The following is a 26,153-nucleotide window of genomic DNA, read 5'->3' as shown; positions in this document are numbered from 1 at the left end:
CTGTCGTTTCTTCAGTCTTGTCCTTGATCAGTGATAATTATTGCTAGCCATCTTTCTTGAACTTCCCTATTCGATGAGAACCTCCCAGCAATGATACCCCGGTAGCCAGGCTACGTGGCCGTCGACCTATCTATTTGTCGGCTTTCCCTGCGACTCTCAGCAAACGATCGAGGTCCAGACATCAGCGTTGAGCAGCTCGTGTTCAGAGCCATTGCCTCACACCATGTATTCCTCTCCAGGCGCCCGCAAGTCCATGGACACCATTTCGTCCATGTCTCCTCCGGCCACGCGCACCGAGTTCCCGTTCCACAAGTTTGTTACTTTTGCCCGGCCGGCCCCTCGGTGGCCACGGTTGCGCTAACAGCAGCAAGACAAGGACAGGCTCACACTTACAATACCGCGAGACGAGGCTCGAATGCGAGCTCCATACACTCGATAGGGGGGTCCCTCGATACTTCATCCAGTACCTGGGCAAATGCGGTGCTGGAATCTGGCCAAAACGGTATTACTGTTGAGTTGGAGATGCCACTGAGCGTGCTGACAAGTCCCCAGCCATATCAACCTTACTGCAACCGCCCATCGTTCGGACGGGCCTGCAGCCTCATACTTCTGCTCCTGCGTCCAGCGCGCACAAACCTCCTACCGCTCGAGATATTCCTCCTGTCACTTTAACGAACATTCCGCACATCGACCCGGCCGAGTTCAAGCCGTACTTGTCGCAAGTTGGCGCCCTGTACGAACAGCTGCGGCGAGTCAAGGAGCAAGACGATGACAGGCCTGGTTCCTCAGGTCGTCGGTCGAGCAAACACGACGAGTTCGGGGACTCCATTGATGAGAGTCATCTTAAGCCCGCAGGCCGGCAGCCCTCGAGGCGGAAATCTTCCATTGCATCAATAACGTCCATCTCCTCTCTCGAAGGCCCAGGTCTTTTGCGACGATCCAGTTCAGGCTACAGTAGAAAGGGCGCGCATGGTCCGCCTCCATTGTCGACGATACCCAACGTATACTTTGACGATGACTTCCATTTGGAGAACCCAAGGACTTTCGATGTAGTCAGTGAGAGGTCAGAGGTCGTTCCGCCTGCACCGGGGAGCGTAGACAGCAGAAATGATGGCAATGGCAATATTGTAGCACCGCGAAAGGCCTTGGCCACCAACGCCATTTTACAGGAGAAACTCTCCTGGTACATGGATACAATCGAGGTTCATTTGATCAACTCTATTTCGACAGCGTCGACGACATTTTTTACAGCTCTTGGCTCATTGCGGGAGCTCCATTCGGAAGCCGCAGAGTCGGTCGATCGGATCAAGGCGCTCCGTAAGGAACTTGAAGCTCTAGACGAGGAGATTGCCACCAAGGGTCTGAACATCGTCCAGAAGCGCCGGCGGAGAGAAAACGTACAGGCTCTCAACGATGCGGTTCTCCAACTGAAACATATCGTTGAGGGTGTTGCATCGTGCGAGGCGCTGGTAGATGCTGGCGAGGTTGACAAGGCTTTGAGTAATATTGACACTCTCGAGCTTCTGATAGCTGGTGAGCACGACGATTCGCCCGAGGCTGAACCTCCAATACTACCACTGGCACGGATGAGGGATCTCAGGGGAGCGACGGCTCTGCAAAGCGTCAATGACGACCTTCAACAGCTCCGGTCTCGAATCGGAAAAGCTTATGAGACCAAGTTCCAGAGCTTGTTACTAGCTGATCTCCGGAGGCACGTTGAATCGGTCCAAAGTCGGGAAGTCCTTCTTCGCTGGGGCAGCTCATCACTGCGGGCAAGGGGGGGCGCCTCAAGGGAGTCTGCCGGCCCACCGGCCTATCTTGCCTCTACACAAGAACTACGCAAAGCAATCATGCCCAATCTTCACGGTCTGCACAGAGCTCACCACATATCCGCTGCGATCGCAGCATATCGGGAGATTGTTCTACGTGAGATAAAAAATCTCATCAGGAGACCGCTACCTAGCTCCAACGATGACGATAACGAGTCAATGATGTCCGCCTCGACCATGAGCGGCGGAAAACATCTCTCGAATCAGGAAAAGTCGTCCATTTTGTCTAGAAACCTAAGGGCACTAGACCCCAAGGATGCAGAGGACTTACTCAAGTCGATATACATTGGCGTGACCGAAACCCTCCGGCGGTTGACTACCCAGGTCAAGGTTCTTCTCGATATTGCAAGCTGCCTGACAGAGGAAGCCACAGCAGCTGGTCTGAAGTCGCCACCGATTCGCTCCCCACTCGCGAGTCCCACACCTTTCGACCGGGAGTTTCCTCGATTCGACGAGTCTCCGAGTTTCGAGGTCCAAGAAGAGATTCACAAGGCAATGGATATTGCCAACTTGGTCGGACAGGCCGTCGATGTTGCGCAGGATAAGATTGTCAGGGTTTTGAAAGTCCGATCGGAGCAGAGCACGCACCTTAGCCTGTCCTGGTTCCTTCGCTACTTTACTCTCAACCTATTCTTCGCCAACGAATGCGAAGCGCTCTCAGGACGCAGCGGCACGGCACTCAAGACGTTGGTCAACGGCCATATCAAGGACTTTGTACAGCAACATGGCGACGCAGAGAAGCAGAAGCTTGCTCAAGGCATGGAATCCGACCAATGGAGCGCCAAAGATTTCGATGAGAAGAATAAGGCTTTACTTGACCAGGTACTCGAAAGTAGTACCAAGGATGCTGCGGCGTGGTCGGAAGGGACGAAAATTTGGGAAGAGAATCCGGACGAGGTTGTGTCGAATGGAAGCGCAGTACCGCCTCCCGAGACGAACGGCACCAGTGGTAAAGAAAAGGCGCGTGTCGCAGAGATTGAAAGCGAAACTTTCTTGCTCCCCAATTCTGCCATACTTGGTCTCGAAGGCATCTCGCACTTCATGCATCTCATCGGCAGTATTCCTTCCATGGCAATCGACGTCGCCAGTTCCCTTATTGGCTATCTGCAGCTCTTCAACTCCCGCTGTACCCAGCTCATTCTTGGTGCAGGTGCCACTCGGTCTGCCGGTCTCAAAAACATCACGACCAGGCATTTAGCATTGGCATCTCAGGCTCTGTCGTTCATCGCAACACTGATACCCCACATTCGGGAATTTGTGCGACGCCACGCCGGCTCTGGAGCCAGTGTTTCTAGTCTGATGGGAGAATTCGATAAGGTTAGGCGCCTTTTCCAAGAGCATCAGAACAGCATTTACGACAAGTTGGTCGAGATCATGAGCGGTCGCGCGGCACAGCATTCAAAATCCATGAGAGCAATCGACTGGGACCACGACGGCAGCCAGTCGACTCATCCGTACATGGAGACGTTGGCCAAGGAAACCACGACCCTACACCGCGTGTTGACCAAGCACCTACCCGACACCTCGGTACAGCTCATCATGGGACCTGTATTCTCAAGCTACAAGGACCAGTTCGGTAGGGTCTTTGAAGTGGCAGATCCGAAGACGGCCATCGGCCGCGATAGGTACGTTTCTTGCGCTCCCCTACCTTGAGACAAAGACAATTGCTAACGATGAAATTGATAGCATGCTCCGGGACGTGGATTTCTTCATCACGAAGCTGGGCAAGCTTGACGGGTTCGGAGACGCGGGCGAGTACTTGAAGAGCTTCATCAACGCCAAGGAAATCAAGAGCACCGTCGCGTCACCGCCGCCGGAGAAGCAGGCGGCGGCGGCGGACGGGGGATCGGAGACGACGGTCTCAGCTAGGAACTCGACTGCTGAGCCGGAGAGCCGGCAGAGCGCGGACGACTCGGGTAAGACGGAGTCGCCGCCGTCAGGGGCAGGAGAGGAGGAGACTAAGCAGGCATCGTGATGTTTGTAGGTTACTTGAGAGCAGTGGCGGGTTAAAGGGGCGCAATACAGTCTCGGAAGGGGAAGAGAGGTTCCCCCCTTGTAACAGGTACCACGGGGTTCAAAGAAGAAATGCTGTCAAATGGAAGTTTGTACGTCCTCACCAGGGTTGTCTTGTCATGCGTGTGTGTGTGTGTCACCCCTTTAAACCCGAGCCCTCTCAATCCCGCCCTCCCCTTCTCAGCCCGTAGGTTACACGTCAAGATATGTCGGAGGGAGTTCTTCTCGGGGGAGCACGAACACTGCAGGGCTAGATAAGGCATGCGTTTCCTGTCGATCCGAGCTAGCCAACTAGCTGGAGAACTGCTTGCGCGTCGTCGCAGGAGTAAGTATAGTGACTACTATGCGATCTATTCAAGCGTGAGAGAGGGGGGCAAGAGGGCTTCCACTGAGAATTCTGGGAAACGGGACCGATTAGCCAGTTGGTCGTGTCTACAGCACTTCTCATGCCAGCCCTCAAAAGGGGGTTTTGAGCAACCGTGTAGTCTTAGAACTCGACTGAAGTACCCTCTTCTGCCTGTCCACAGCAGTAAAGCTCTAAACTTTTGTCGACCTCGGTAGACGATGGCTTCCATCTATCCGCGTCTCGCACCTTCAAAGGTCGACGAACTTGGCAGGAGAGAGAAATCAGCCCTCCCTCCCAAGAAGTCAGACCCTCCATGTTTAGAAAAGGGAACTGACTAGCCGGTTGTCTGTGTCTGCGTCTCTCCCTCACGAGTCACGGCCTCATACAGCCGAAGGCAGAATACGTCCCCTTTTTTTTCAATTTTCTTCTTCTGGTCTTGGGGGGTCTTGTATCGGAAGACCAACGAGTGGGTTTGTCGGATGACGAATATCAAAGGTGGCTTTGGCAGCTGTGCTGACGTTGCCTTTTTGGGGGCCATTCAGCCCCCATCGCACGAGTCTCCGATTCGTAGTCGTCTTTGTTTCCAAACGAGACCAACAGAACCCCCCTTGGGCGGGCTGGGCCACGTCGTCTCACTCTGCCTCCATCCCCATCGCTGGATACAACCAGTACGTATGTTTCTTCTCCAGCCCCCCCCCCCTCGCCCCTCGTTCGTCGTTGCCTTTTTTTTCCCAACCAGCCCCCACACCCCCCCCTGGGGGGGGGCGGGCCCCCCCCTCCCCCCCCCCCCCCCCCCCCCCCCGGGGAAAACCCCGACCGTTTTTTTTTTTCCCCCCCCCCCCCCCCCCCCCCAGCCTTGGAAACCAGGATGCGAGGGTTAAGAAATAGAGGTCCTGAGTGGTGCGACGTTGCGCGTGTCTTGAAACGCAGAGCGTTAGCCCCAGGGGTTGGTCGGATGGGTGGGCACGCGCGCCAGCGCCCGTTGAGATTTGAGAAACTTGGGGTGCCGATGGCCCGTGGGCCATCAGCCGTTTTCTACCTGTTTGGGTTCATCCCAAGACACGGGACGGAAACAAGAACAGCAGCCAGGGAAAAAAGCAAAGAAACAAAAAACCGTGCCGAAATGCACATGTCGGACGGGGGGTTGGACGGATGTTGTATTCCTTCAAGGGGTGATGTCTCGGTTCTTGGACGTTGGAAAGACTTGCATGTTTCTTTGCTTTTTTTTTTCTCACCAACCGAACATGCTCCCTCCGTCTCTTTCCTGTATGGAGTAGTGCTTCCCACTTCCTCTCCACCGTAACGAAGCATTTCAGGTTCCATTCGAGGGGACGATATGACATGGCTCAGATTGCTTCCGTGCACAGCGCATCTCGTTTCCCAAAGGGAGTTATGTTTTTCTTTACTCCGTAGAAAAGGGAATAAAAACAAGTTGTTCCATGGCACGGACTTGCTACTCGTTAACAGACATGCCATCCCAGCGCCGACCCCGGCTAGAACTAACACCCCTTCATTTCAGCTCATTATGAACACGGAGGAGGGCCCGGGGGCCGGGGTAGTAAATTGGGGGGTCTCCAACCGGGCAACTGACAAAAAACAGCAACTAGGCACTTAGGTTGGAAAAAGTTGGCACGGTTGGTAACAGTAACAATGTTTGTTGTTTTTACTTGACGCTCAAACGGTTTTGATTTGTTTTTCTTTCTGGCGGAACTCTCTGCCCTAGTAAATACAAGAAACTGTTGTTGTTGGTTTTACAACAAACAAGAAAGGTTCCTAAACATGTGTCTAAAGGAGCGACTAGAATAGTTTTGTCGGCCTCCACAACTGGTGAGGGATGAGTTATCCCAAAAAGTCGTGTAAGTGAAGCCAGACAAGAACGAGACCTGGCCACGATACCTCATCTTGCGTGAATGGATGAGATATCGAAGACGAGATAGGTCTCTCTCGCGGGGGAAAATAGAGGGGAAACGCCTAGATTGCTCCAATTGCTCCGTTCTCTCTGTTTGACCGTACGCCCCGGGTTGAAAAAGGTTTCCAAAAAAATGACTCTATATCCCAAAGAACTTGACCTCCCCTGATCCCCCGCTAAGCCCACACGCGTAGCCGCGCTTCTTGTGATGGGGTATCTCTTTTTTTGCAAGTGAAAATAACAGATGATGTTGGAGGTCTTCTATAAAAGAAGAGTCCGTTGTCATTGTTAGGGGTCATAAAGTCGTAAGCGCACAGCGCGAGCGCACGCGGTCAGCAGATGACTATTCATCGACGCCGCGGCCAAAACTCCTCTTCTTCTAAACGTAGCCAAGAAAGGAAGGCAAAGATCGGTTTTTGTGTTCCCGAAGAGAAAGCTTAGTTGCTGATGACAAAGTCACGCTTGTAGTTGGGGGACTCGTGGTGGTCGTCAATGTCGCGGCGAGAGGTGACGCCGTTGTTGCCCAGGGTGCAGATGAGGTCGGTCTCGGAGGTGACCTTGGTCTGGACATCGTCAGGGAGGTAGTAGGCGTTGTTACAGGGCCACCAGTCGCAGCCGGAGATGGGCTCATCGCCGCTAGCGGGCCACATCTTCTTGACGCCGTTGTGGTCGTTGGGGTTGACAATGGCGGAGACATCAAAGTAGGTCAGGCCGTTCCAGCCGTTGAAGGCAACCTCGCCGAGCATACCGGCGACGTTCTCGGAGCCCTCAGAGACGGAGTACCAGTTGCCGATCCAGGAGGTGGGGATGTTGACCTTGACCTCGCCGCCGGCGGGGACCTCGACGGAGTCAACAGAGGCGAGACCAGAGTTGGGGGTGAAGTGGACGGTGCGGGAAACGTCGTCGAGAGACTTGAAGGTGACGGTGTTGGCGGCAACCAGAGCGGCCGAGCCGAGGAGGGTGAGAAGGTTGAACTGCATTTTGAGTTGTGGAAAGGGGATTTGTTGGTGTGAGAGTGTGTAAGTGCCGGAGCGTGGTTCGGTGAGTTGAATGTGAGTTGTTTGAAAGAGTCCCGTAAACGTTGTCAACAACGGTTGTACAGGTTCAAAAGGGTTTGAAGATGGTTCTAGGATAAGCGTCTAGCTAAATCTTGAGAACTGAGTTGCCCTGGATGGGTGTTGTGGTGATGGACTCGAGCTTGGTTTGTGAGTTTGATTCTGAACGGACCGGGGCCGTTGAGTGGATGAAAGCTTTCAAAGGAGTGAAAAGCTTCGTATGTATGTGAAAGGAATGCTGCTGTCTGAAAAGACAAAGTGTGAGGCTCGGCCACAGGAAGGATAGTGATGCGGGATGGGGAATCAAAACCGGGGAAAGGGAAGGCCTCGTGGGAACCGGACCATACTTATACACATGTCAGAAGGATGTGGGAGAAAAGCCTGAAAAGGACTTGCTCATGAGATGGCAGTGGGGAGCGGAGCCGGAGGCGTCAAGGAGTCAACAAGGACGTCCACGGGTGGGAACGTTTGGATACCGCGGTGGGGACTTCAGCCCGAGGGTGTTTCCCAGAGTTACATGGAGTAGCCTCCATCGGAGAGTGGGCTAGGATACTTGGGCGCCATGATTGTAACTTGTACAAGTCGTTGTAACTTGTCAACCATGATTGGACGTGTCTGTGGAATTAATGGCCTCACCAAGCTCAGAGTTTTCGGTCTGGACCAGCACGGAGTCGCATAGGTACCAGGACGTCTGCCATCCTTTTCGGTTCGAGGGCACTAGACAAGGTTTGAACACAACGGTGTCATGGAGTAATAGTGTACTGGATCTGCGCAGTATACTCGACGTACATAGACTGTAGTAAACGAGTGGTTCATGGATCGTTTGGAGCTGGAACAGGGAAAGCCCACCCAAGGTTGTTTTCGGGAACATCTCTAATAGATCTTCATCCTGTCAGACTTATTTCCAGTGTTTACGCCTATTTCTGGAGTTCCAGGCTGTGTCTAGAGTTCCTTTTCGTTTCTAGCGTCAGGGCGCCCTCCGTCGGGAGTTGGCTGTGCGGCAGGAGCACGGAATCGACGCGGCAGTGTGTGCGGGTACCTGGCGCCAAAGGAACACCCACGGACTGGAGGCTGTCGAGGGATTTCGGGGGTCGGGCGTGCCAGGGTGACGAGGGACAAGGCGTATGTATTTCGGTACACCGACGTCTGCAGGCTGCGAGTGCGTGCTGGCAAAAGGAACCGCGGACGTCAGCCCTTGGTGCGGTTTTTGTTTTTTCCCATCCTGCATGTGCGTCAGCTTTCCAAAAGTCTGTTGAAGAGTGTTATTGGCCTGTTGGCTGCTGATTGTGCCTGGTACCTGACACTAGGAGACCTCTGCGCGTGGCGTACCCTGACAGGTTGGAGAGAACAAGTGGTAGAAACGCGCGATTCGAGGCAACCCGGCGCTCCAGCACACAAATTAGCGCCGCGGCTCATGATTCGTACCCGGTCAAGGCCATTTCGGCTCATAACGGGGGCTTTCCCTCGAATAGGTACATACTCGGAGCAGCCCCCTCTCCCCCCTCCCCCTTGGCCCTAAAGCTCTGGCCCCTAGTCGAGCCACGGACTGGTGAGAGGACTGGATAAAATGTGCCGGCCAGTACCGAGTGAACCCCCCTGTCATGGGACGCCGGGTTACGCAGCCGGGCGGAAGTTGGGAGGGAGTGCGCGGGAGAGCCGTGCTGGCTATGCCTTTTGGGTGAACGCCGAGACGGCAGCGCGTGGCTTGAGCTCCCGCCGCACCGGTTCATCTGTACTAGAGAGTGACAGGAACGGCCGATCAATGTGATGAAATGCAGGTGATGGACCAAGGAACCAGACGACAGCAACGACTTGAGCCAACGTTTGTAAAGATGAGATGACGGCCTCGCTGGCAACGCAGGCGTTTCCGGGGATGGGAGACCAGAGCGCTCACTGGAGCAGACAGCACAGAGGCCAAGGCTCACTCAGCAAGGAAAAAGAAAACACGACGACATCAGTCGTTGGACGACAACCATCTCGGTTGGCAATCCTTCAGACTCCTGTGACGGAGGCGATGCCACGACGCCGGAAAATGCCTCTCTGTGCCCTGGCAGACCCCATCGGCGAGGAATCGTTGCTGGCCAGAAGGGCTTGGCGAGGTACATCCGAAAGTGTCCAGGAGGGGAAGAGGGGAGAAGAAACTTCAAGGAAGAAACGGCCAGACTGGAGGCTCTGAGCTTTGTGAGCGAATCGGGGAGCAAGGTTCAGACCAAGGTTGTCGACCTGGACCGCTGGTGTGAACTTGTAAAGTTGGCACCAGGAACAAGATGTCAGGGCAAAGCCGCAAGGAGGGTGTGATGGAGCGTGGCCGAAGGGGGAAGGAAAGTGGGTTGTACCTGTCGATCACAGCCCGAGTGTGTGGTGTCCCGTGCACTGTAGATGAGGCCGTACTGGGGACTGAGGGAAGGTCGTTGGAGTGATAGATAGAATACAGCAACTTCGCCTCAATTACTAACAACGTCTCGACATGTGAGCAGTTCCCGGTACTAGGCGGAGGTTCCCGGACACTGCCCCGACGTCTGCGGTCTGCCCCCTCCTCTCTCGGCGCTCCTCACCTGCGATGAACAAGTTTATTCACGCAGTGCGCGCACATGCTGTCAGTGCCTGCATATTTCGATGGCCTGAACTTTCAGGTTCAGTCAATTGGAACTTTCTGATTTTTCCAAAAGTTTCTTTCCGATAATTGGCCTCTGCCTCAGCCTGAGTCATCTGTACATAGTGCCTCAGGCCTGCAGGGCAACGCAGCTTACTGCGTAGGCTCAACGCCACCAACATGTCGCGACTTGCGACTACAGTTGACGACTCAAGTATCGCCGAGCTATCCATTCAGCCATGGACCTTGTTGACTAATAGTACCGAGGTACACAATACAAGGAGACACATGAAGCAGAAGAAGAAGAAGAAGAGTATGAAGAAATTGCCATTTCACAACAGCCAATATTGAATAATTGGACTGAATAATTGCCCATAAGTTACCCAGTATAAGGCTGGGGACTACAAGGTAGTGTAGCAAGGAGGCAGATTAAGGTGATATCTAAGGTGTAGGTTAAGGTGAGAGATGTACTGCAAATCTCTTTTTACCGTCAGATCGGTTGCTCGTCTGTGTTGTCTATCCACTGGAGCATCTTTCCCCGACTTGGTCTCGGGCAGTAACAGACACACGTGCTTGCTCCCGGGATACCGTGACCGAGTGGCCAGCAACGAGGAAGCAAGCTTTTGCTGCTCGGTGCCGCTGCCTATTGTTTCCATTGTCTGGGCTCGTCTGTAATGGTTGCATTGGCATGTCGCATATCCTTGGCGGCCCGTTGAGATGATCATTGGGACGGGGCTGTTCTCGACCGCAGCCGGTTCCACTGATCATCGCTCACTTTCCGGACAGTTCGCACCTAGGGCAGTCACTGCGGAAGGAATACTGTACAGTACGTACTTGTGATGAAGAGCCTGCAGGCTGCAGCAACGGCTCGTGAAGTCGTGGCTGCCAACAATGAAAACCGCTCCAGTCTCGACTGCCACGATTGAGTACACTAAGGTACTGTCGACCTGCGTAAGGTAATCGAGCCTTGGGCTACCTTACGCAGTTCATGGAAGCCGGAGCGCAGGCCGCGTGCTTGGTAATCGGTACGTATCTCGCTGCACCAACCGTCAGATGCCAAGCCAGCCCTAAACGGAAGGCAGGTCCGTTCGAGAACGGGGCTCCGGCGGGCCCATTTTCAGCAAAGTTCTGTCCAATGCAGGAACCGTCGATGGGACGGAACTCGGTTACGCCAAAGTACCACGGCACCGAGACGGAAGTTGGAACCTTCGTCTCCGACAACAAGGTACCTCTTGCTCTAGCGCATCCCAGTTAGTTCTCCAGTCTCAAAAGACTCTTCACCTTGCTTTACCTTCCGTTTGCGCCTTGGCTTGCCAACTGATTTCTCAGCCAGTTTCTAACTGGCTTCTGGCCTTGGACATCTGATGTCGGAATTCCCTCACACCATCATCGCCAGAATCCTTCTCCACCGGATCCCCGTTGCAGTTCTGTCGGTGGAACACCGCAATCTGGATTTCTGGCCTCGGATTGTCCCAGCAGCGGCCCCCAAGCAGCATCACCATCTACCCACCCAGCCTTGGAAGCGGATTCAGTGTCGCAAGACCTTGCCGGAAAGCTCTTTATCGTCACCAAGGCGAGGCGGGGGACGAGCTGTGATCTCATTGTGCCCATCGAATCCCCCGCCCTCTGCTCTATGTTGGCTCTAAAGCTCCTCTTCCCCCGCAAGCTATTCCCACAACCAATGCCATTTTGCCATCTACGGATACCAAGAAGTGCTCGCAAACTTCACTCCAACCACACGAACTGCCGAGGAAGAAAACCTTTCACGCCAGGTCTTCTTGGTTGTGGATGCCTTGCCCACCCGTCTGTCCACCGCGCGCGTCACCGGTGTCGCAACGGCGAAGAACTTCGCGACCGAGGTCTGTCCGGTGCCACTCCGTTAAACCCGAAACTGTTCTCGACCTGCGAAGAAGAAACTTGGCGCCGACGACCGTTAGCACCATGAACCCTGAACCTTGAAGCGAGAACGTGACAGAGGCCGACTTTGACAGCAGGACTCCCCGCAAGATTGTAACTGTTTGGGTGGAGGGGCATTTCCCTGCTTCAGGTGGCCATCTCTCAACCAAGTCTGCAGGAGCGTTGGCACTCTCACTATGGAACTGGCGAGAACAAGGTTCGCCTGCTGCTGCTCTGATAGCTGCCTTATCACTTGGATCTGTTGAGGCGTATCTTGCGGACACCGATTCCATCCAACCTGAAGCATGAATTTACCCGGCTGTCGTTGTTAGGGCCGGGTTTTGGCCGGTATCGATGCTCGACTCTACTCATCCAGAGACCGGCGCGAGAGACTGATCGACACACAAACACCATCGTTACGCGATGTGATAATCTGCATGCCAAGTGGGTTTGCTTCTACAGCTTCAGCGGCAACGGGCGCTGCCTGAAGAGGACATGGAAGCTGTGTTGTGCTGACTCTAGCACTTGCGCATCCATCTCTCTTGCTTTTCTTATCACCATTCTCTTTTCTCTTCCTCAGCGCAGAATTGCGAAAATCCGACTGCAAGCCGGCCGTTTTGCCTAGTCTCAACAACGGCTCGTTCAGATACACCAGGATATTCGAGATATGCCTGGAGGCGTAGCTCGCACTGAGGGAGCATCTTGAGAACTCCTCTTAGAAATCAGCTACAAGTGCTAGCAATCTGCTGCACTGCTCAGAAAGCCAACTATGCAAGCGCTGGTTGTGATCTTCTTTTTCGCGTTTTCGCCGTGTCAGTCAGCTTGTCTGTTTAGAGATTCACATACATTCCAAAGCGTCGAATACAGCACCATCTGCTGAGACGCCCTGATCTGTTCAATTGGCCTCAGTCAAATCACGAGGCGATTTATTCAAGCAGCCGAACCCGTCGGCCGAAGGTGAATATATTTTTGGCAACTTGGTGAGCAGCATAGTATTTGCGGCCAGGCTACAGAGGCGAACACGAGGGAACGTTGTTCTGTAAAGACTCATATTCTGCACCATTCTTTGATAAGATGCTTAGCTTCTGGCGTCGAATAAGTCACTCCGGAGACATTTTCCAGCCGGGTTTTCACGATGCGTATCTAAAACCAGAGGCATTTGTGGTTGATGACACGAACTGTCACCGCTAGACCCCTACCATCGCATAATCACTTGCCCAAAACGATTTCAATAAAGTGACCGGCCCAATAGGAGGATAGGGTCGAGAACCAAACCCTCAACCCACCTCTGCTGTTCTGCCGGCGAAAGCAATGGCGCCATTCCCGACTAAGCATGACAGGGCAGGACTTTCTCGTATCTTCGCCGTCCACCTTGCCGGGACGGAGTCACATTCCTGCCTCATGGCCACATCTGGCACGGCGATGCGCGCCACCTACAAGGTGCGTACAGTCATCAGTACCAGCTGCCCATCAGAACCGAGACGCAAAGAACCGAATTCGGGGTTGGAAGGCGGGCAACGATACGCCCGACTGAGCAAGGGCGGCGATGCCCGGCAACATCGTTTTCACGGCGAGGCAAACATCCCATGCCGTGTAAGTACCGGTTCCAAAGCATTCTTCTGCACGATGAATATGTTCACGAAGAAATGACCCCGCCCCCGCGATACATAAGGGGAGCGATCGCCTGGCTTGGCTGTATTGTATCGTTCTGAATACCATCGTTTAAACCTCACACATCTGCCCATCACCTTCGCTCAACTTGCAGCGTGCCTTTGGCAGAAACACCTTCGCTTGAATCAGAGACACTCGCTTCCAATCTACGATGAGATACATCCAGCTATTGTCTGTAGCGGGGCTCGCAGCCTATGCGCAGGCTTGGGGGACTGATATCAGCACCGCTTACACGACTGTGGTAACTACAGCCTATGAGACATACTGTCCTGTAAGCTTTCTGAAAAGCGAAGACTTGATGCAGGAGACCAGAATGCGAAGCTGACATGAATCAAGTCGCCCACTACCTTTGTTCATCACAACGTGACTTACACGGCGACCACGGCAACGACACTTACCATCACGAGTAAGTCGACCAGCCTCGATCGACTTCTGCTTTGCTGCCGTACTGACATGAGAACAGACTGTCCTTGCACTATCACTACCAGACAACCCCCACCATACACCACGACCAAGACTATTTACCCGCCGCCAGTCGTCAACACCACTTCTTGCCCGCCAGAGATCACCAGCACGACGGTCAAGACGATCAAGACCACCAAGCACACCCCGCCTCCCAAGCCGACCTACCACAACACCACCGTCATCGAGCACACGCCCAAACCTCCCAAACCTACGGGGCACCCGACTCACTCGGAGGAGACGCCCAAGCCGCCCAAACCCACGAGCGAGCATCACCACCCCCACCCTAACAGCACCTCGACTGTCGTTGTTGTAGTCACGCCGCCCGCCGAGACTATCATCGCCAGCACTACCCCCGTTACCCCCATCACGCCCGTCACCAACCTCCCCACCAATACGCCTGTCGGGCCGACGACCACCAGGCCCGTCACGGTTCCCGCGAACGCGGCTGGTATGGTTGAAGCTGGTGCTGGTGCGGCTTTGGTTGCTGTCCTACTCGCTCTCCTGGGTTGATCCGACTGGGTGGAATTGGGGAGTGAGTACGTCTGACGAATTGGCTTTTAACTTTCATCACCTTCATTTACGGCCGGCAAAAGTTGGAAGAGTGAACACACCGGATAATCATCTTTGCTTTTTATTACGATACCCTATGGCAACTCTTGAAGTTTAGGACACAACGGCGGTTATCTGTGGGGAGTCTAGGGAGTGATTTGCCATATTGGGTTACATACAGTCCTTACGAAAATAATGATAATCATAGTTCAGAGCAGACCTACTCAAACATGTCAGCACATCACTAGAAGCAATCCTTACAAGAAAGCATACCTCAAAGTTCGGATTTTCCCCCCTCGATAGGTGATAGGTCGGTCGATAAGGGAACGACTTGATAAGAGCCGCTGCAGTGAATAACGCAGCTCTTCACGTCCGCCAAGAATCAATAATTCAAAACCTCGGGCAGCTGACTGCATATACAACACACCCTCACACCACAAGCTACACAAGGCATCGAACTACGATTGTGGCCCCGACCAAAAGCAGGCTGCGGGACCACATACACCCACCCCAAAAAGAAGCTTCTCCAGCAACAAAGGAACCCGCGCAGAAAGGCAGAATCTCTGCTGCGCCAGCGAGGAGCATAAAAAGACAGCGCCCATACTGTGTAGTTTGCGACGACGATGGGCGAAACGGGGGGTGCTGAATAATCTAGTGGTCTTCCTAACCCCCCCGCTCTTGCACGCTCTTCGTATTCCGCACCACGACCCCCGGCAAAAACGAGCCAAGCACGTGGTTCGTAGCCCGCGGGAAGAAGCTTACATCGATCGTCTAGGTACGAAAGCGGGCGTTTTTGGCGTATTCGTGATCGTGGGAGGGTAGGGGTGTAAAGACGTGTTGGGCTGGCGGGGGGGTGGGTGTTCTCGTATTCAGGCTCTTAACCCAAACCCGACCTCCCCCCCGCCCGCCTTCTTTCTCGACTACTACCGGTAGGTGTCGTATATCTCTTTCCCGCTCGCCTCGTTCAACGTCTAATACGGTGACGTGAGATCTTGTGCGTGGCTTTTGATGAAACGTCGTGGAATGCGTGGGTAGGGGGTTTTTGCGGCCTGCCCGTGAAGATATTTGGATGTCTTTATAAGACGCGGAGGGGAAAACGTGGAGGCGGGAACGGCGCCGCAGGCCCGTGCCGGATTTGGATCCGCGATTGCGCGAGGAAGTATAAACCTACCTGCCTCGCTTGCACTAACGCCCACGGGGAAAATCTCAGTTCCTAGGTCTCCAGTGGGATTCACGACACTCGAAGAGTCACAAGGTGCTAGGTTCCCGAGGCCATGTGGTATCTCATTATTTTACGCCTGGATACTTGAACAATCATTATACGCCGAGTCCATCAGCACTCCCTTTTCTTCGCCTCATCTGTCTGTGAGGGCCCGGTAGACATGAACATGTGGTGTCAACAACCCCTCATGGCGTACTGTGCGCCTGTCGTATGCGAAGGTTTCTGGGAACCAAGGCGATTCACGGTGCCGCCTTTGCTTATGCCGGACTCAGGGACTGATGCCTAATTCCGCATTCCTAATGCGTACCCGAGCCTCTCTTACCAAAGCCTTGGCCTCCTCAACTTCGAAGCCATCTTGTGTCAATTCAGTCCCCAGTCGATTGGCCGTCTTGTAGTCCGCCGTCCGCATGGCATGCTTCGCGAGCCACATTCGCGCTTTGCTCGTCGACGCCGTGACACCAGTTCCCTCGTTCCCGCCCTCCTTGCGACCATCACCGTTACCCTCGTCGTCAGATGCGCCTGGCGAGTCGTTGTGTATGGCGATCGAATCGTTCAAGACATTGTCCGCGGCTTCCCCGCCCTCTTGAGCGAGACAAAGTTCCATGTAGGCTTTTGATTCCTCCTCTTCGCCGAGCTGGTCGTACATGCTTGCAATCTGGAAGAGCAGCTCCGGGTCCAGATGACCTGTCGCGCCACGGCCGTTGAGCAAATCCCCTCCGCTTCCGAAGCTGCTTCCAACGTCGTAGTACGCGTCTGCCAGCAAAGCTCTTTTCAGCGCCTTGATACCATCCTGGTCGCGCCCCATCTTCTGCAGACACGATCCAACGGCGAGCCACATCTTTCCATCCCAGGGCCTAAGCCCGGCTGCCTTTTTGTAGTACCATAGACTGTAGGTGTGCATTTCCAACATTTCGTACGTCTGGCCAAGGCCGTACCAAGCTCGGTAGTCCCGGCGATTGACATCGACGGCGCGTCGATACGATTCTATTGCGGCGTGGGTATTCTTCAGCTCCACGTACTCGTGACCCATTAGTGTCCATGCTGAGAGGCATGTCCGGTCAAGAGTCAACGCTCGCCGGAAATACTGCACTGCCTTTTCGTGCATAGATAATAGTGAGTAGTAGTTGCCCACCACTACACAAGACTCTGGCCGGAACTTGTCGATGCTCGAGCAGAGGTGCGCAAGGAACGCAAGTTTTGGCCTCAGATTCATGACGTAAAGAATGTTGGAGTAGTGATCTAGTGACTCTAGTCGGTGGGGGTGGAGTGACAGCAATCGACTGAAATGTTGTTCAGCGGCAACGAGGTCTTTTGAATGATATGACAGCATGGCGTTGCATGTGAGAAGAAAGGATGAGTTTGGGAAGATTCCGAGTAGTGAGTCCAACGAGTTGGCGAGCTCGGGTGTAGCCTGGTAGAGCTCGAGCGAGGTGTAGAGGTGCCAGATGAAGGACAATATGTTTTGCGGGAGGTGCTCGGCAATCCGACTCAACTGTGCACTTGTCAGCTTGATCTGGCGACTAGGGCGTATCGACAGAATCAAAAACTTACATCGTCTATCCGGGAGATGAGTTGGGTCATTTCCAGCCAGCAGCCCCAGTTCATAGGGTACAGGTGGACGCTTCGCACAAAGTAATCCATCGCCTTGTCCTCGTTCTTCTCCTTTGCGAGAACCATGCCATATCTTATCCACGGTAAGCAGATGTACGTGAGGAGATGAGAGAAGAGTAAGATTTGCCGCCTACTCACAGGTATTCCAGCCAACCCTGGCTGCCGAGGATATCCCCGTCATCCGTCGTCCGCTCGTCGAACCAGTTGCTGAGGAACCGGCTGACAGCATTCAACTGCTTATTGACGATGTTGCCTAGGTCCTGGGGTCCCATGACCATCTCCGAATCCTCGTCTTTGCGCTTCTCCCCGGACATGAACTTTGCGTACAAGGCAAGGAACAAGCTCTTCTGACTGAGCCGGGGCAGCTCAGTGCTGCTGCCGCCGGCTTTTCTCGTCGTCTCGGCGTCCCCTCTCGTCTTTGACTTTGACTTCCCCTTGGACGCCCCCGGCGGTCCATCTGCATTGGAGCTCAGAACACCGGATAGTATAGAATCGGGTAGGAAGACGGCGGCGCAGCGGTCAAACTCCCTTGAGTCGAAGAGGGTCTTGGCCAGCAGGTATTTGTTGATCTCTTTGGCCTCGAGGAGGGCTTCCTCGGGGTCAGCGTTCACGGTGAAGACCGTCGGGATGTGCTGGGTATCAGTAACGGCAGGGTCGGCGTCGTTCGAAGGCTCGGGTATGGCGTTGAGAAGCTCTGCGGCCCTGGGATCGAGGTCAGCCGTGGAGTCTCTTTCGCAATGGGTCCTCGAGAAACTTGCCATTTCGCAGAGGAGTACAGGCACCGCTCGGAGCACTTGACGACAGCATCCTGCAGAGACTCGCGGAGCTGCGACAGCTCATTCTCGTTCAGTGACATCTCTGCGCATCCCCGGCCAGAGGGGCAAGAGCTGGGTCGTCTTGTCGTCGCACAGGTTCCGATTCGTAGGGGAGTAAATCGAAGCAACGTCCAATTGAGCGCCCTTAGCTAACGTACGGACCAGTCGCTTCTAGAGTTTACTGTCTACAGCTTCAAGGCGCAAAGTGAGGGCTGTGAGACGAGATACAGAGATGCAGGGTTGCTGGAATTGGCGATGCGAATGTTGTGTTTCCTTGTCCTGACGTAGTAAAGCTTAACGGCAGAAAAGGAAGCGGTCCACCCAAGGATTCCCACCACGCGACGGGCGCGACGACGCTAAAGTGACCTACGGTGTACTTGACCGCGACGGTGAGCAACGCAGCGTGCGTAGCGGCCAATCCAGTAAAGTTTGGTGAGCTTAGGTAATGGGGACCCCGCCATGGTGCTTGAGGCGGAAGTCAATTGGATGTCGTGGGTCGCCTGTCATCCCGAGACCCCACTTATCCCGGCAACATCAGGGACCGTCTGGGAAATCGCCCCCCCACCGCCTGCCAAAATAGCAACTGAAGATCGGATGAGGGGTACACTTTCTTTCTCATCTTGTACGAGTTGGCTCTAATTTGACGCGGGCGCATTAATTTCGGATTGCTATCGCAAACTTGCCTAGTAAGTAAATTTCCCAACCAACCTCTCTCTGTCTCCCTCTTCCTACCACTCGCGCTGCCATTGTTCGTCCACCTTTGTCTCCTTGCTTCTTCCTTTCCCCCTCTCTCCCCTCTTCCCCACGATACCTCCACTCCGTTTTCGCCCTCGTCGCTAACCTCGAACGCCTCCAAAAGACCGTTGCAACCCCTGATCCAATCCAGCCACCCCGCCGAGCCGGCCTCAGACCACACCGCAAAATCAGAACAAGATGGCCAAGAAGACTACCCTCACCGAGTTCGAGTCGGTCTTCCCCAAGCTCGAGGAGGTCCTCCTCGAGCATGCGGAAAAGTACAAGCTTCCCAAGGAGGAGCTGGCGTGGTATAAGAAGGCAAGCATTTAGCCACACCGACCCCTGGACACTACTCTACTGTCTCAATGGTTTGGTATGAGGCTATGCGCGTGAGCGCATGTGTGCCGCGTCCTCCTCATTCTCAATGGCAATAGAAAAAGGGAGAAACTGTCAGAGAAGAAGAACACCAAAAGATTAACAGCTTTCCTGTGCGCCAGAGTCTTGAAATCAACACCCTCGGCGGAAAATGCAACCGCGGCATGTCGGTCCCCGACTCCGTCTCCCTCCTCCTCGACAAGCCCCTCTCCGAGGAAGAGTACTTCCAAGCCGCCACCCTCGGCTGGTTGACGGAGCTCCTCCAGGCCTTCTTCCTCGTCTCGGACGACATCATGGACAGCTCCATCACCCGCCGCGGCAAGCCCTGCTGGTACCGCCACGAGGGCGTCGGCATGGTCGCCATCAACGACGCCTTCATGCTCGAGGCCGCCATCTACACCCTCCTCAAGAAGTTCTTCCGCGAGCACGCCTCCTACGTCGACCTCCTTGAGCTCTTCCACGAGGTCACCTTCCAGACCGAGCTCGGCCAGCTCTGCGACCTCCTCACCGCCCCCGAGGAAAAGGTCAACCTCGACAACTTCTCCATGGAAAAGTACCGCTTCATCGTCGTCTACAAGACGGCCTACTACTCCTTCTACCTCCCCGTCGCCCTCGCCCTCCACTGCCTCAACATCGCCACCCCCAAGAACCTCAAGCAGGCAGAGGATATCCTCATCCCCCTCGGCGAGTACTTCCAGATCCAGGACGACTACCTCGACAACTTTGGCCTGCCCGAGCACATTGGTAAGATCGGCACCGACATCATGGACAACAAGTGCAGCTGGCTCGTCAACCAGGCCCTCGCCATCGCCACCCCCGAGCAGCGCAAGATCCTCGAGGACAACTACGGCCAAAAGGACAAGGCCAAGGAGGCCGTCATCAAGAAGCTCTTTGACGACATGGAGCTCAAGCGCCGCTTCGAGGAGTTCGAGGAGAAGCGCGCCGGCGAGATCAAGGACATGATTAACAACATTGACGAGAGCGAGGGCCTCAAGAAGGGCATCTTTGAAATCTTCTTGGCCAAGATCTACAAGCGCTCCAAATAAACTACTTCCAAACCGCAAAGTATAGGTACTAATGCAGATGGCGCGCGTGTTTCTGTTTGGCGGGCATCATGGATTTCTGCGTGTGGCACAAATGGAGCCGTGAAAAGAAAACAAATTAGAGAAAGAAGATAGATACCAGAGTCCAATTGATTGACGATGATGACACCAACTCAAACAATAGAACCGTTAGAAAGTATGGAGAAGAAAAAGTTTCCGTATTAAGAGATAACAAAAGAAAAACGTTCCTGACTAGAAAGATGGCCTAGTCCGATAGATAAGATGACTAGACAAAACAAAATATGCCATCTTTTTTGGGTTCCCTCTCCAAAAGCTTTTTGTTGCAGACCGACATGCTAGTCGCATCGACATCCGGGTATCTTACATGTTAAATGACATCTCCCTGTGCGCATAAATCGCGTCCACTGCAAGATTCGCTCTCCCTCTTCTTTTTTCTCTTGGTCTTACAGCGTTGGTGGCTACTTCCAATCTTCAGCCGAGCGCCACCATACGCTCTCGTCATCCTTCAGTGCCTGACGGTACCACTTCGCCCGAGACCCTGCGACATGCCCTGTGACATGCGAGGCCTCGTATCTCGACCCCTCTCGCGTTCCACAAAGTTGATGAGCGGAACGTCCTCGTCATCTCTTCTTGACGATCGTCTCGGCATGGAGGGCATGGGAGGCTGCTGCTCGTTGGAAACCACGCGACGTACGGCACCGCCGCCTGCTGTGGACCGACTCCTCGGTCTCGAAGCGGCCGACTGCGACGCCATGCGCTGGGGAGGGTACGCCTTTGCCGTGCCCATGCGGGTAACGGTTGGAAGCTGCGGCCCTAGGTGCCCGTCTGGAAGTTCCAAGCCCGTCGCCATCTCGATCAGGGGCTTTCCGGTAGGTACACGTACACCGCGACCTTGGCCGTCTCGCCAGGCTGCGGGTAAATCGGGCACCTTGGGCGTGAGGTCGACAAGAGGCTGCGGCATCTCTCGTTTTCCTGAAGACGACCCACCATCTGATGTCTTGGGACGCGATGAGGTGGTCGGACGTGCGGCGGGAGGCCGTGATCGACTCCGCGGCTGAGGCATGGGGTCTGTCGCCGTGGGACGAGACGAACGCACCGTGCCTCTTCTCTGCGGCATCCCGTTGTTTTCGTGTTCTGGGAACTGGCCGAGCAGCGAGTGCCCCCCGGTAAACGGACTTTCGACTGCGTATTGTTGATGGTCTGCGGTGAGAGCAGCCTTCTCTGCTTGTTGTTTGCGCCCCTCGTACGCTTGGCCCAACAAACCACCGGACTTGAACTCGTCCTTGGCAAAGGGGTCGATGAGTCGCCTTGTGTGAGGCTGCGACAGATTCGGCGTTGTCCTGGATCGGGAGACAACCTTCTGGGATTGGGTGTGTCTGGGTGTAGAGTGATGGTCTGCGTGTCGAGCCGTCGGCTTGTTGTCCAAATCCTTCCCGAAATCGTCAATCGGTTTCTCGAAACTGTTCATGTCCAGGAGCGGCGAGAAAGTTCCAATGGTATATGGCGTCTCGTCGGCGGATGCCCGGGGCCGGTGCAAGGTGCCGCTTCTTGTAAGACCGCCACCGCCTGTTTTCGTTCCGTTTCTCGCATTGCCGCTATGTGAAGATGATTTCTTCTTGTTGAGGTCGACAATTTTGTTCGCAATGTACCAACTACGCCACCCTTGAATGACTTTCTGGAAGTCTTCCGCGAGTTTTAGATCATCCGTGGCGAAGAAGTGGATGAAGTTTTCCGTATTTTGGAAGACTGTTGATTTCTGTTGACTCTTGACCGCAAAGCAATTCTTCTTTGGAGCTCTGATCTGCTTCAGCATGTCCTTTTCGGTGACGGTATACAGGTCGAAGTCGGATAAATGGCACAGCGAGACGGCATCCTTGTCCGACAGTTTGGCATCCTTCTTCTTGGCTGAAAACATTTGCCCAGTCTCCAAGAGCGTGACGTAGCGTTTGTTCCATTTACCGGGCCGCTGAGAGTGGTATAGCGCGAAGTTGATGAGACCTGGGGGCGGATCGATAGTGCGGGGCACACCTTCGAGGTTCAGGTCGGGGTTCTTGTCCGTGGATTCACCCGGTACGATGAGTAGACAGTGCTGCGTATCGCGGTCCCAAGAGTTCATCACAAGAGCCACAGGCTCATAGCGTCTCAGGCGACGTTCCAGACCAAAAGCGAAATAGCACTCGAGCACAACACTGGTTTGCGGGTTGATGTTGTGAGTCATGAGGTTGGCGGCTGAGTATAGAATCTCACTCGGGGTAGTATCGGGGGTGACAGGAAGACTGATTGACGACTGCATGCAACGTATCGTCACTCGCTTTGAGAAGAGCATTAGCAAAAAGATGAAGATCAGGGTCATGCATGGTCGGAGTGAGGGAAAGACTAACGCGTTCTCCGGCATTGCTAGCAGAGGTTGGGGCATCTGTCTGGGGGACAATGCCGCCGCCACCGGCTTGTATAAAGCGGGAGGGGTCCATGACACTGACGGGCCTGTGATCGAGGGTGAGGGGTTGAAAATATTGAGAGGGAGGTTTTGTGAGGGTATTCGCAGGTTCGGTCTTGCGCCCCTTTCTCAAGAAGAAGGTAAACTTGTCGACAATAGGGCTCCGGACACGGGAGGCTGGTGCGTCGGGTACGGCGGCCAATTGAGCCTGGAGTCTTGCGAGGTCCTTTGCCTTTTGATCTGCCAAGATGCGATCGGTCTCTGCTTCAAGACGAGCAACCTCTTCGGCCCAGCGAGCAGCGTCCTCCTCTTCCTGTTCCTTGCGACGTCGGTGCTCTTCTTCCTCCTGGGCGAGCAATTGCTGGTGTTGTTGGTGGCGCCGGCGCTGTCGATCTTCCTCTTGACGGGCAAGCTGCTGGTCCCAGTTGGGGTTATTGCTGCGGATGAGGTCCTCCTTGTTGGTGTAGGTGTAGTCGTTGTTGTTATGGGAGTCAGGTTGGAGAGCGAGCTTGGTGATAATTTGAGAGCGAGCGTGTTCAGCCCTGGCAGCGAGCTTCAGGTCGGCGCATGACGAGTGGGAAGAAACCAAGATTGGATTGTGCGAACGAGGGCGCAGATGGGGACCGGGAGGCGGGACGAGGTCGCGTGCTCGGGTATGATGTGCCTGGGCTTGGGCTTTGGCTTGGCCTTGAGCCGGGAAGGGCAACGGAAGTAGTCCCAGTCCTATTCCAGGAGGAGATGGTTGTGTTGGATGTAAAAGCGAGTGTGGTGGAGGGGGAGGAGGAGGAGGAGGGTGATGCGGTACTGGCGGCGGTGGTGTAGCTGGTTCAAGTGGTGCCGTTCCTTGGGATCCTTCTCCTGGCGCTGGTGCAGGCGCAGACGCAGGCGCAAGTGCAAATGCGCGGACGACTGGGACTGCTGGGACTGTGGGTAGTCGTGGTGGTGTAGGAGGTACTGTCGTCAGCGATGTTGGCGGTTGTGGTACATGCCCGACGAGGTTCGGTTTCGGTGCCGCAGACCAAGAAGCAGAAGACGCAGACGCAGACGCAGACGCATCAGCAGCTGACGCTGATGCTGGTGGTAATAACGCTGATCCTGCAGACGGGGCCGGCGGACAGGGGCTCAAGGCGTACAAAGGGGCGGCCTGAGTGGAGGAAACCCCTGGAACCCCTGGGGCTGGGGACGTGGACCCGGAATAGGATGGCGCTAGGGAGAATAAGGAACCCGGTTCGCTTGGGGGTCTGGGGCCATAAGGACCGCATGCGTCTGTTGTTGCACCAGTAATAACACCACTGGCACGACCACCGCCTGCAGGAGGAGAGGACCTGGCATCTGTAGTCGTGGTCGTAGGGGACTTCGGAGACAGAGAAGGCGGCGAAGAAGAAAAAAAAGGAGGAGACGAGCTTCCATGCAAGGGGCTCCAGCTGTCGTCCAGGTCCGCCTTGGGGGCCGTCTTGGTTGGTCGCCGTCGATTGGGGTAGCTGAACCGCACGGGGGATTCGGGAGGGGCTGGGACCACCATTCTTTTTCCACCGCCAACCACACCATCTCCAGCACCAGTACTGCCAATATCAGTGCCAATTCCACCACCCCCACGACAATAATAACTCGCACTACGCCCTCCTCCTTGGCCTTCAACTTCCCATGTTGCTGCACAGCGACCACCGCTACTGACCGGAGAATTCTCAAAATCAAACGGAGACGAAGCGTCGCTGATGCCGGTACCGGCCATGAGATCGGGCCACTGCCATTGCATTGTCAACTGCGGTGCTCCCGACGGTGTTTGCGGCACCGACGTCGACAGCAGCGGCGCCGTGCGCCTCCTCCTTAATGATGAAGCTGGGGTTTGCTGCTGCTGCTGCCCATACTGATCATGACGATGCGGCGACGAGACCGATGCCTGTCCATCATCGCCACCACCACCAACGGCTCCCTCCTCTTCATCCACGGCAATTCCAATGCCTAGACCCAGCGCAATGCTTGTCGCGGTGCCCGTCTCGGTCGTTGCATTGGACACCGTCTCGTCGTCCTGGAAAATATCCACCTCCCAGTCCCGCCAGTTGCGTCCAAAGTCCAGCACACTCTTGTGCTCCCGCACGCTTCTGTACCGTGTGAGCCTCCCGGCGGTGACGCTCTGGCCTCGTCGGGGTGGATGCGGCGCAGGTGATTTCGGTGGCCCTGGGCCTGCCGACATGGTGCGATTAATACGCGGAAACCCTTCCATTGTGGGTGGGGGGATGGGTGTGGGTGCGCGATTTGTGTGTCAAGTGATTGTGTTATTTCGTTTTCAGAGCTCGTTCCCCTTCTCTTCCTCGGCAGTGTCGCCTTCGTCGTCGTCGCTATCCTGTCCCTTGAACCGTTCGCCTGATGCGATACAATGCGATGCGATGCTAGACAGGGCCTTGAGATCAGAACCCCGGATTTTCTCGTCCGATGGCGTCGATGGTAGCGGCGACGGCGTTGTGCGGCTGCGGCCCAGTCCGCTGGAACCTTGGAACCCTCCGAGCTGATCGCCCCCAGCCCAACAGGGAACACTTGAACGTTATCTTGCAGCCTTTGCCCTTATTTCCCCCTTCCTTTGATTGCTGCTGCCGTGCTGCCCCAGGACCCTGCAGATCTCCCTGCAAGTGATAGATAACGAAAGATGGGATTGATAGGGCTGGTGGTCCGTCCCGACAAAACTTGTTTTTTTTTTTCGGTCTCCTCGGTTCCCGGATAGGGAAATCTTTGACGGGGGTTCGCGCAAAAGGTAAAGGTAAAAATAAGATGTGAGTTAATATTGATTAGATTAGATGGCTACAATAGTAGCACTTTGTGAGTTGAAACAATAAGCAAAGAAAGTTGACGATGATGAAGAAATTTAGACGTTGTGTCGTACAAGAAAAATGATGGACGTTGATGCAGGCAGCGAACAGGCGGAACCAGGAGCAAAGAGCGAAGGAGGAAAGAAGGAAGGGGAAAAAACAGAAAATGTGGCAAGACCTCTCCTTCCCATAAGTCGGGGTCCAAGAAGACGGCAGGCAAGGGAGACTTTTTACATCTCTCCCAGCAATCGCCTCATCCTTTCTCTATTCACCTCAGGTATCTCACCTTACCTGTGGACTATCCAGTAGATCACGCGTCAGCTGATGAAAGGGGTCCATGTGTCTCCAGAGGCATGCAAAGCACACCGAGAGCGCGACGCCGCACGTCCTTTGCCGAATGCCAGTCAAGCTTCATCCAATTTGCACCCCCAATTGAATATGGATTGTGGTTCAGGAACGGGCAAGCACTGCATTCCTGACCAGACCCCGACTCCCTCTTGACGTGTCAGTGTTTACACTTTCTCCTCCATGATGGACGCGATCTCGGCCTGGGCAGAATCCTCCGTGAGCGGTGAGCCCGTGTAATCAGGATTGTAATTTCAGCGAGATGCGAATTTCGTGATTAATGAGATTGCTTCGCGTTGTTTGTCATATTGCGCATGATGCCCTGGAAGCATCCGCGATGAACCGACAGAATTCTGTCGCCCGTTGAGACACCTTACCCGCCCGATTCAAATTCACACACTTCATCGTGCCTCTACCTC

The 26,153-nt window shown here is 54.6% G+C and overlaps 7 protein-coding genes across 7 annotated transcripts; 3 read left to right on the top strand and 4 right to left on the bottom strand.

Annotated features, from left to right (window-relative positions):
* Nucleotides 1-223: 223 nt before the first annotated feature.
* CABS01_06917 (uncharacterized protein) lies at nt 224-3,804 on the top strand (the record flags this gene model as incomplete). Its single annotated transcript, XM_060540282.1, has 4 exons — nt 224-312; nt 372-502; nt 553-3,454; nt 3,516-3,804. The coding sequence occupies 4 exons, from the start codon at nt 224-226 to the stop codon at nt 3,802-3,804; spliced, it is 3,411 nt and encodes a 1,136-aa protein (XP_060403966.1).
* Nucleotides 3,805-6,534: 2,730 nt separating this feature from the next.
* Nucleotides 6,535-7,077, bottom strand: CABS01_06916 (DNase1 protein; the record flags this gene model as incomplete). The annotated part of the gene is made up of 1 exon (XM_060540281.1): nt 6,535-7,077. The coding sequence occupies one exon, from the start codon at nt 7,075-7,077 to the stop codon at nt 6,535-6,537; it is 543 nt and encodes a 180-aa protein (XP_060403965.1).
* A 6,386-nt stretch (nt 7,078-13,463) lies between these two features.
* On the top strand, nt 13,464-14,287 carry CABS01_06915 (uncharacterized protein; the record flags this gene model as incomplete). Its single annotated transcript, XM_060540280.1, has 3 exons — nt 13,464-13,583; nt 13,649-13,718; nt 13,776-14,287. The coding sequence occupies 3 exons, from the start codon at nt 13,464-13,466 to the stop codon at nt 14,285-14,287; spliced, it is 702 nt and encodes a 233-aa protein (XP_060403964.1).
* A 1,529-nt stretch (nt 14,288-15,816) lies between these two features.
* On the bottom strand, nt 15,817-18,015 carry CABS01_06914 (tetratricopeptide; the record flags this gene model as incomplete). Its single annotated transcript, XM_060540279.1, has 4 exons — nt 15,817-17,040; nt 17,100-17,232; nt 17,298-17,861; nt 17,936-18,015. The coding sequence occupies 4 exons, from the start codon at nt 18,013-18,015 to the stop codon at nt 15,817-15,819; spliced, it is 2,001 nt and encodes a 666-aa protein (XP_060403963.1).
* An 892-nt stretch (nt 18,016-18,907) lies between these two features.
* Nucleotides 18,908-20,130, top strand: CABS01_06913 (farnesyl pyrophosphate synthase; the record flags this gene model as incomplete). Its single annotated transcript, XM_060540278.1, has 2 exons — nt 18,908-19,017; nt 19,191-20,130. The coding sequence occupies 2 exons, from the start codon at nt 18,908-18,910 to the stop codon at nt 20,128-20,130; spliced, it is 1,050 nt and encodes a 349-aa protein (XP_060403962.1).
* Nucleotides 20,131-20,653: 523 nt separating this feature from the next.
* Nucleotides 20,654-24,779, bottom strand: CABS01_06912 (uncharacterized protein; the record flags this gene model as incomplete). The annotated part of the gene is made up of 2 exons (XM_060540277.1): nt 20,654-22,459; nt 22,530-24,779. 2 exons carry the CDS (start codon nt 24,777-24,779, stop codon nt 20,654-20,656), a joined length of 4,056 nt encoding a protein of 1,351 aa, XP_060403961.1.
* Nucleotides 24,780-24,872: 93 nt separating this feature from the next.
* CABS01_06911 (uncharacterized protein) lies at nt 24,873-25,728 on the bottom strand (the record flags this gene model as incomplete). The annotated part of the gene is made up of 2 exons (XM_060540276.1): nt 24,873-25,091; nt 25,681-25,728. The coding sequence occupies 2 exons, from the start codon at nt 25,726-25,728 to the stop codon at nt 24,873-24,875; spliced, it is 267 nt and encodes an 88-aa protein (XP_060403960.1).
* Nucleotides 25,729-26,153: the final 425 nt, after the last annotated feature.

The sequence above is a fragment of the Colletotrichum abscissum genome, assembly GCF_030869225.1.
Source record: "Colletotrichum abscissum strain IMI 504890 chromosome Unknown Scaffold_14.1, whole genome shotgun sequence".
NCBI classification, from domain to species: Eukaryota; Fungi; Ascomycota; class Sordariomycetes; order Glomerellales; family Glomerellaceae; genus Colletotrichum; species Colletotrichum abscissum.
This window is presented reverse-complemented; position numbering and strand designations above follow the sequence as displayed.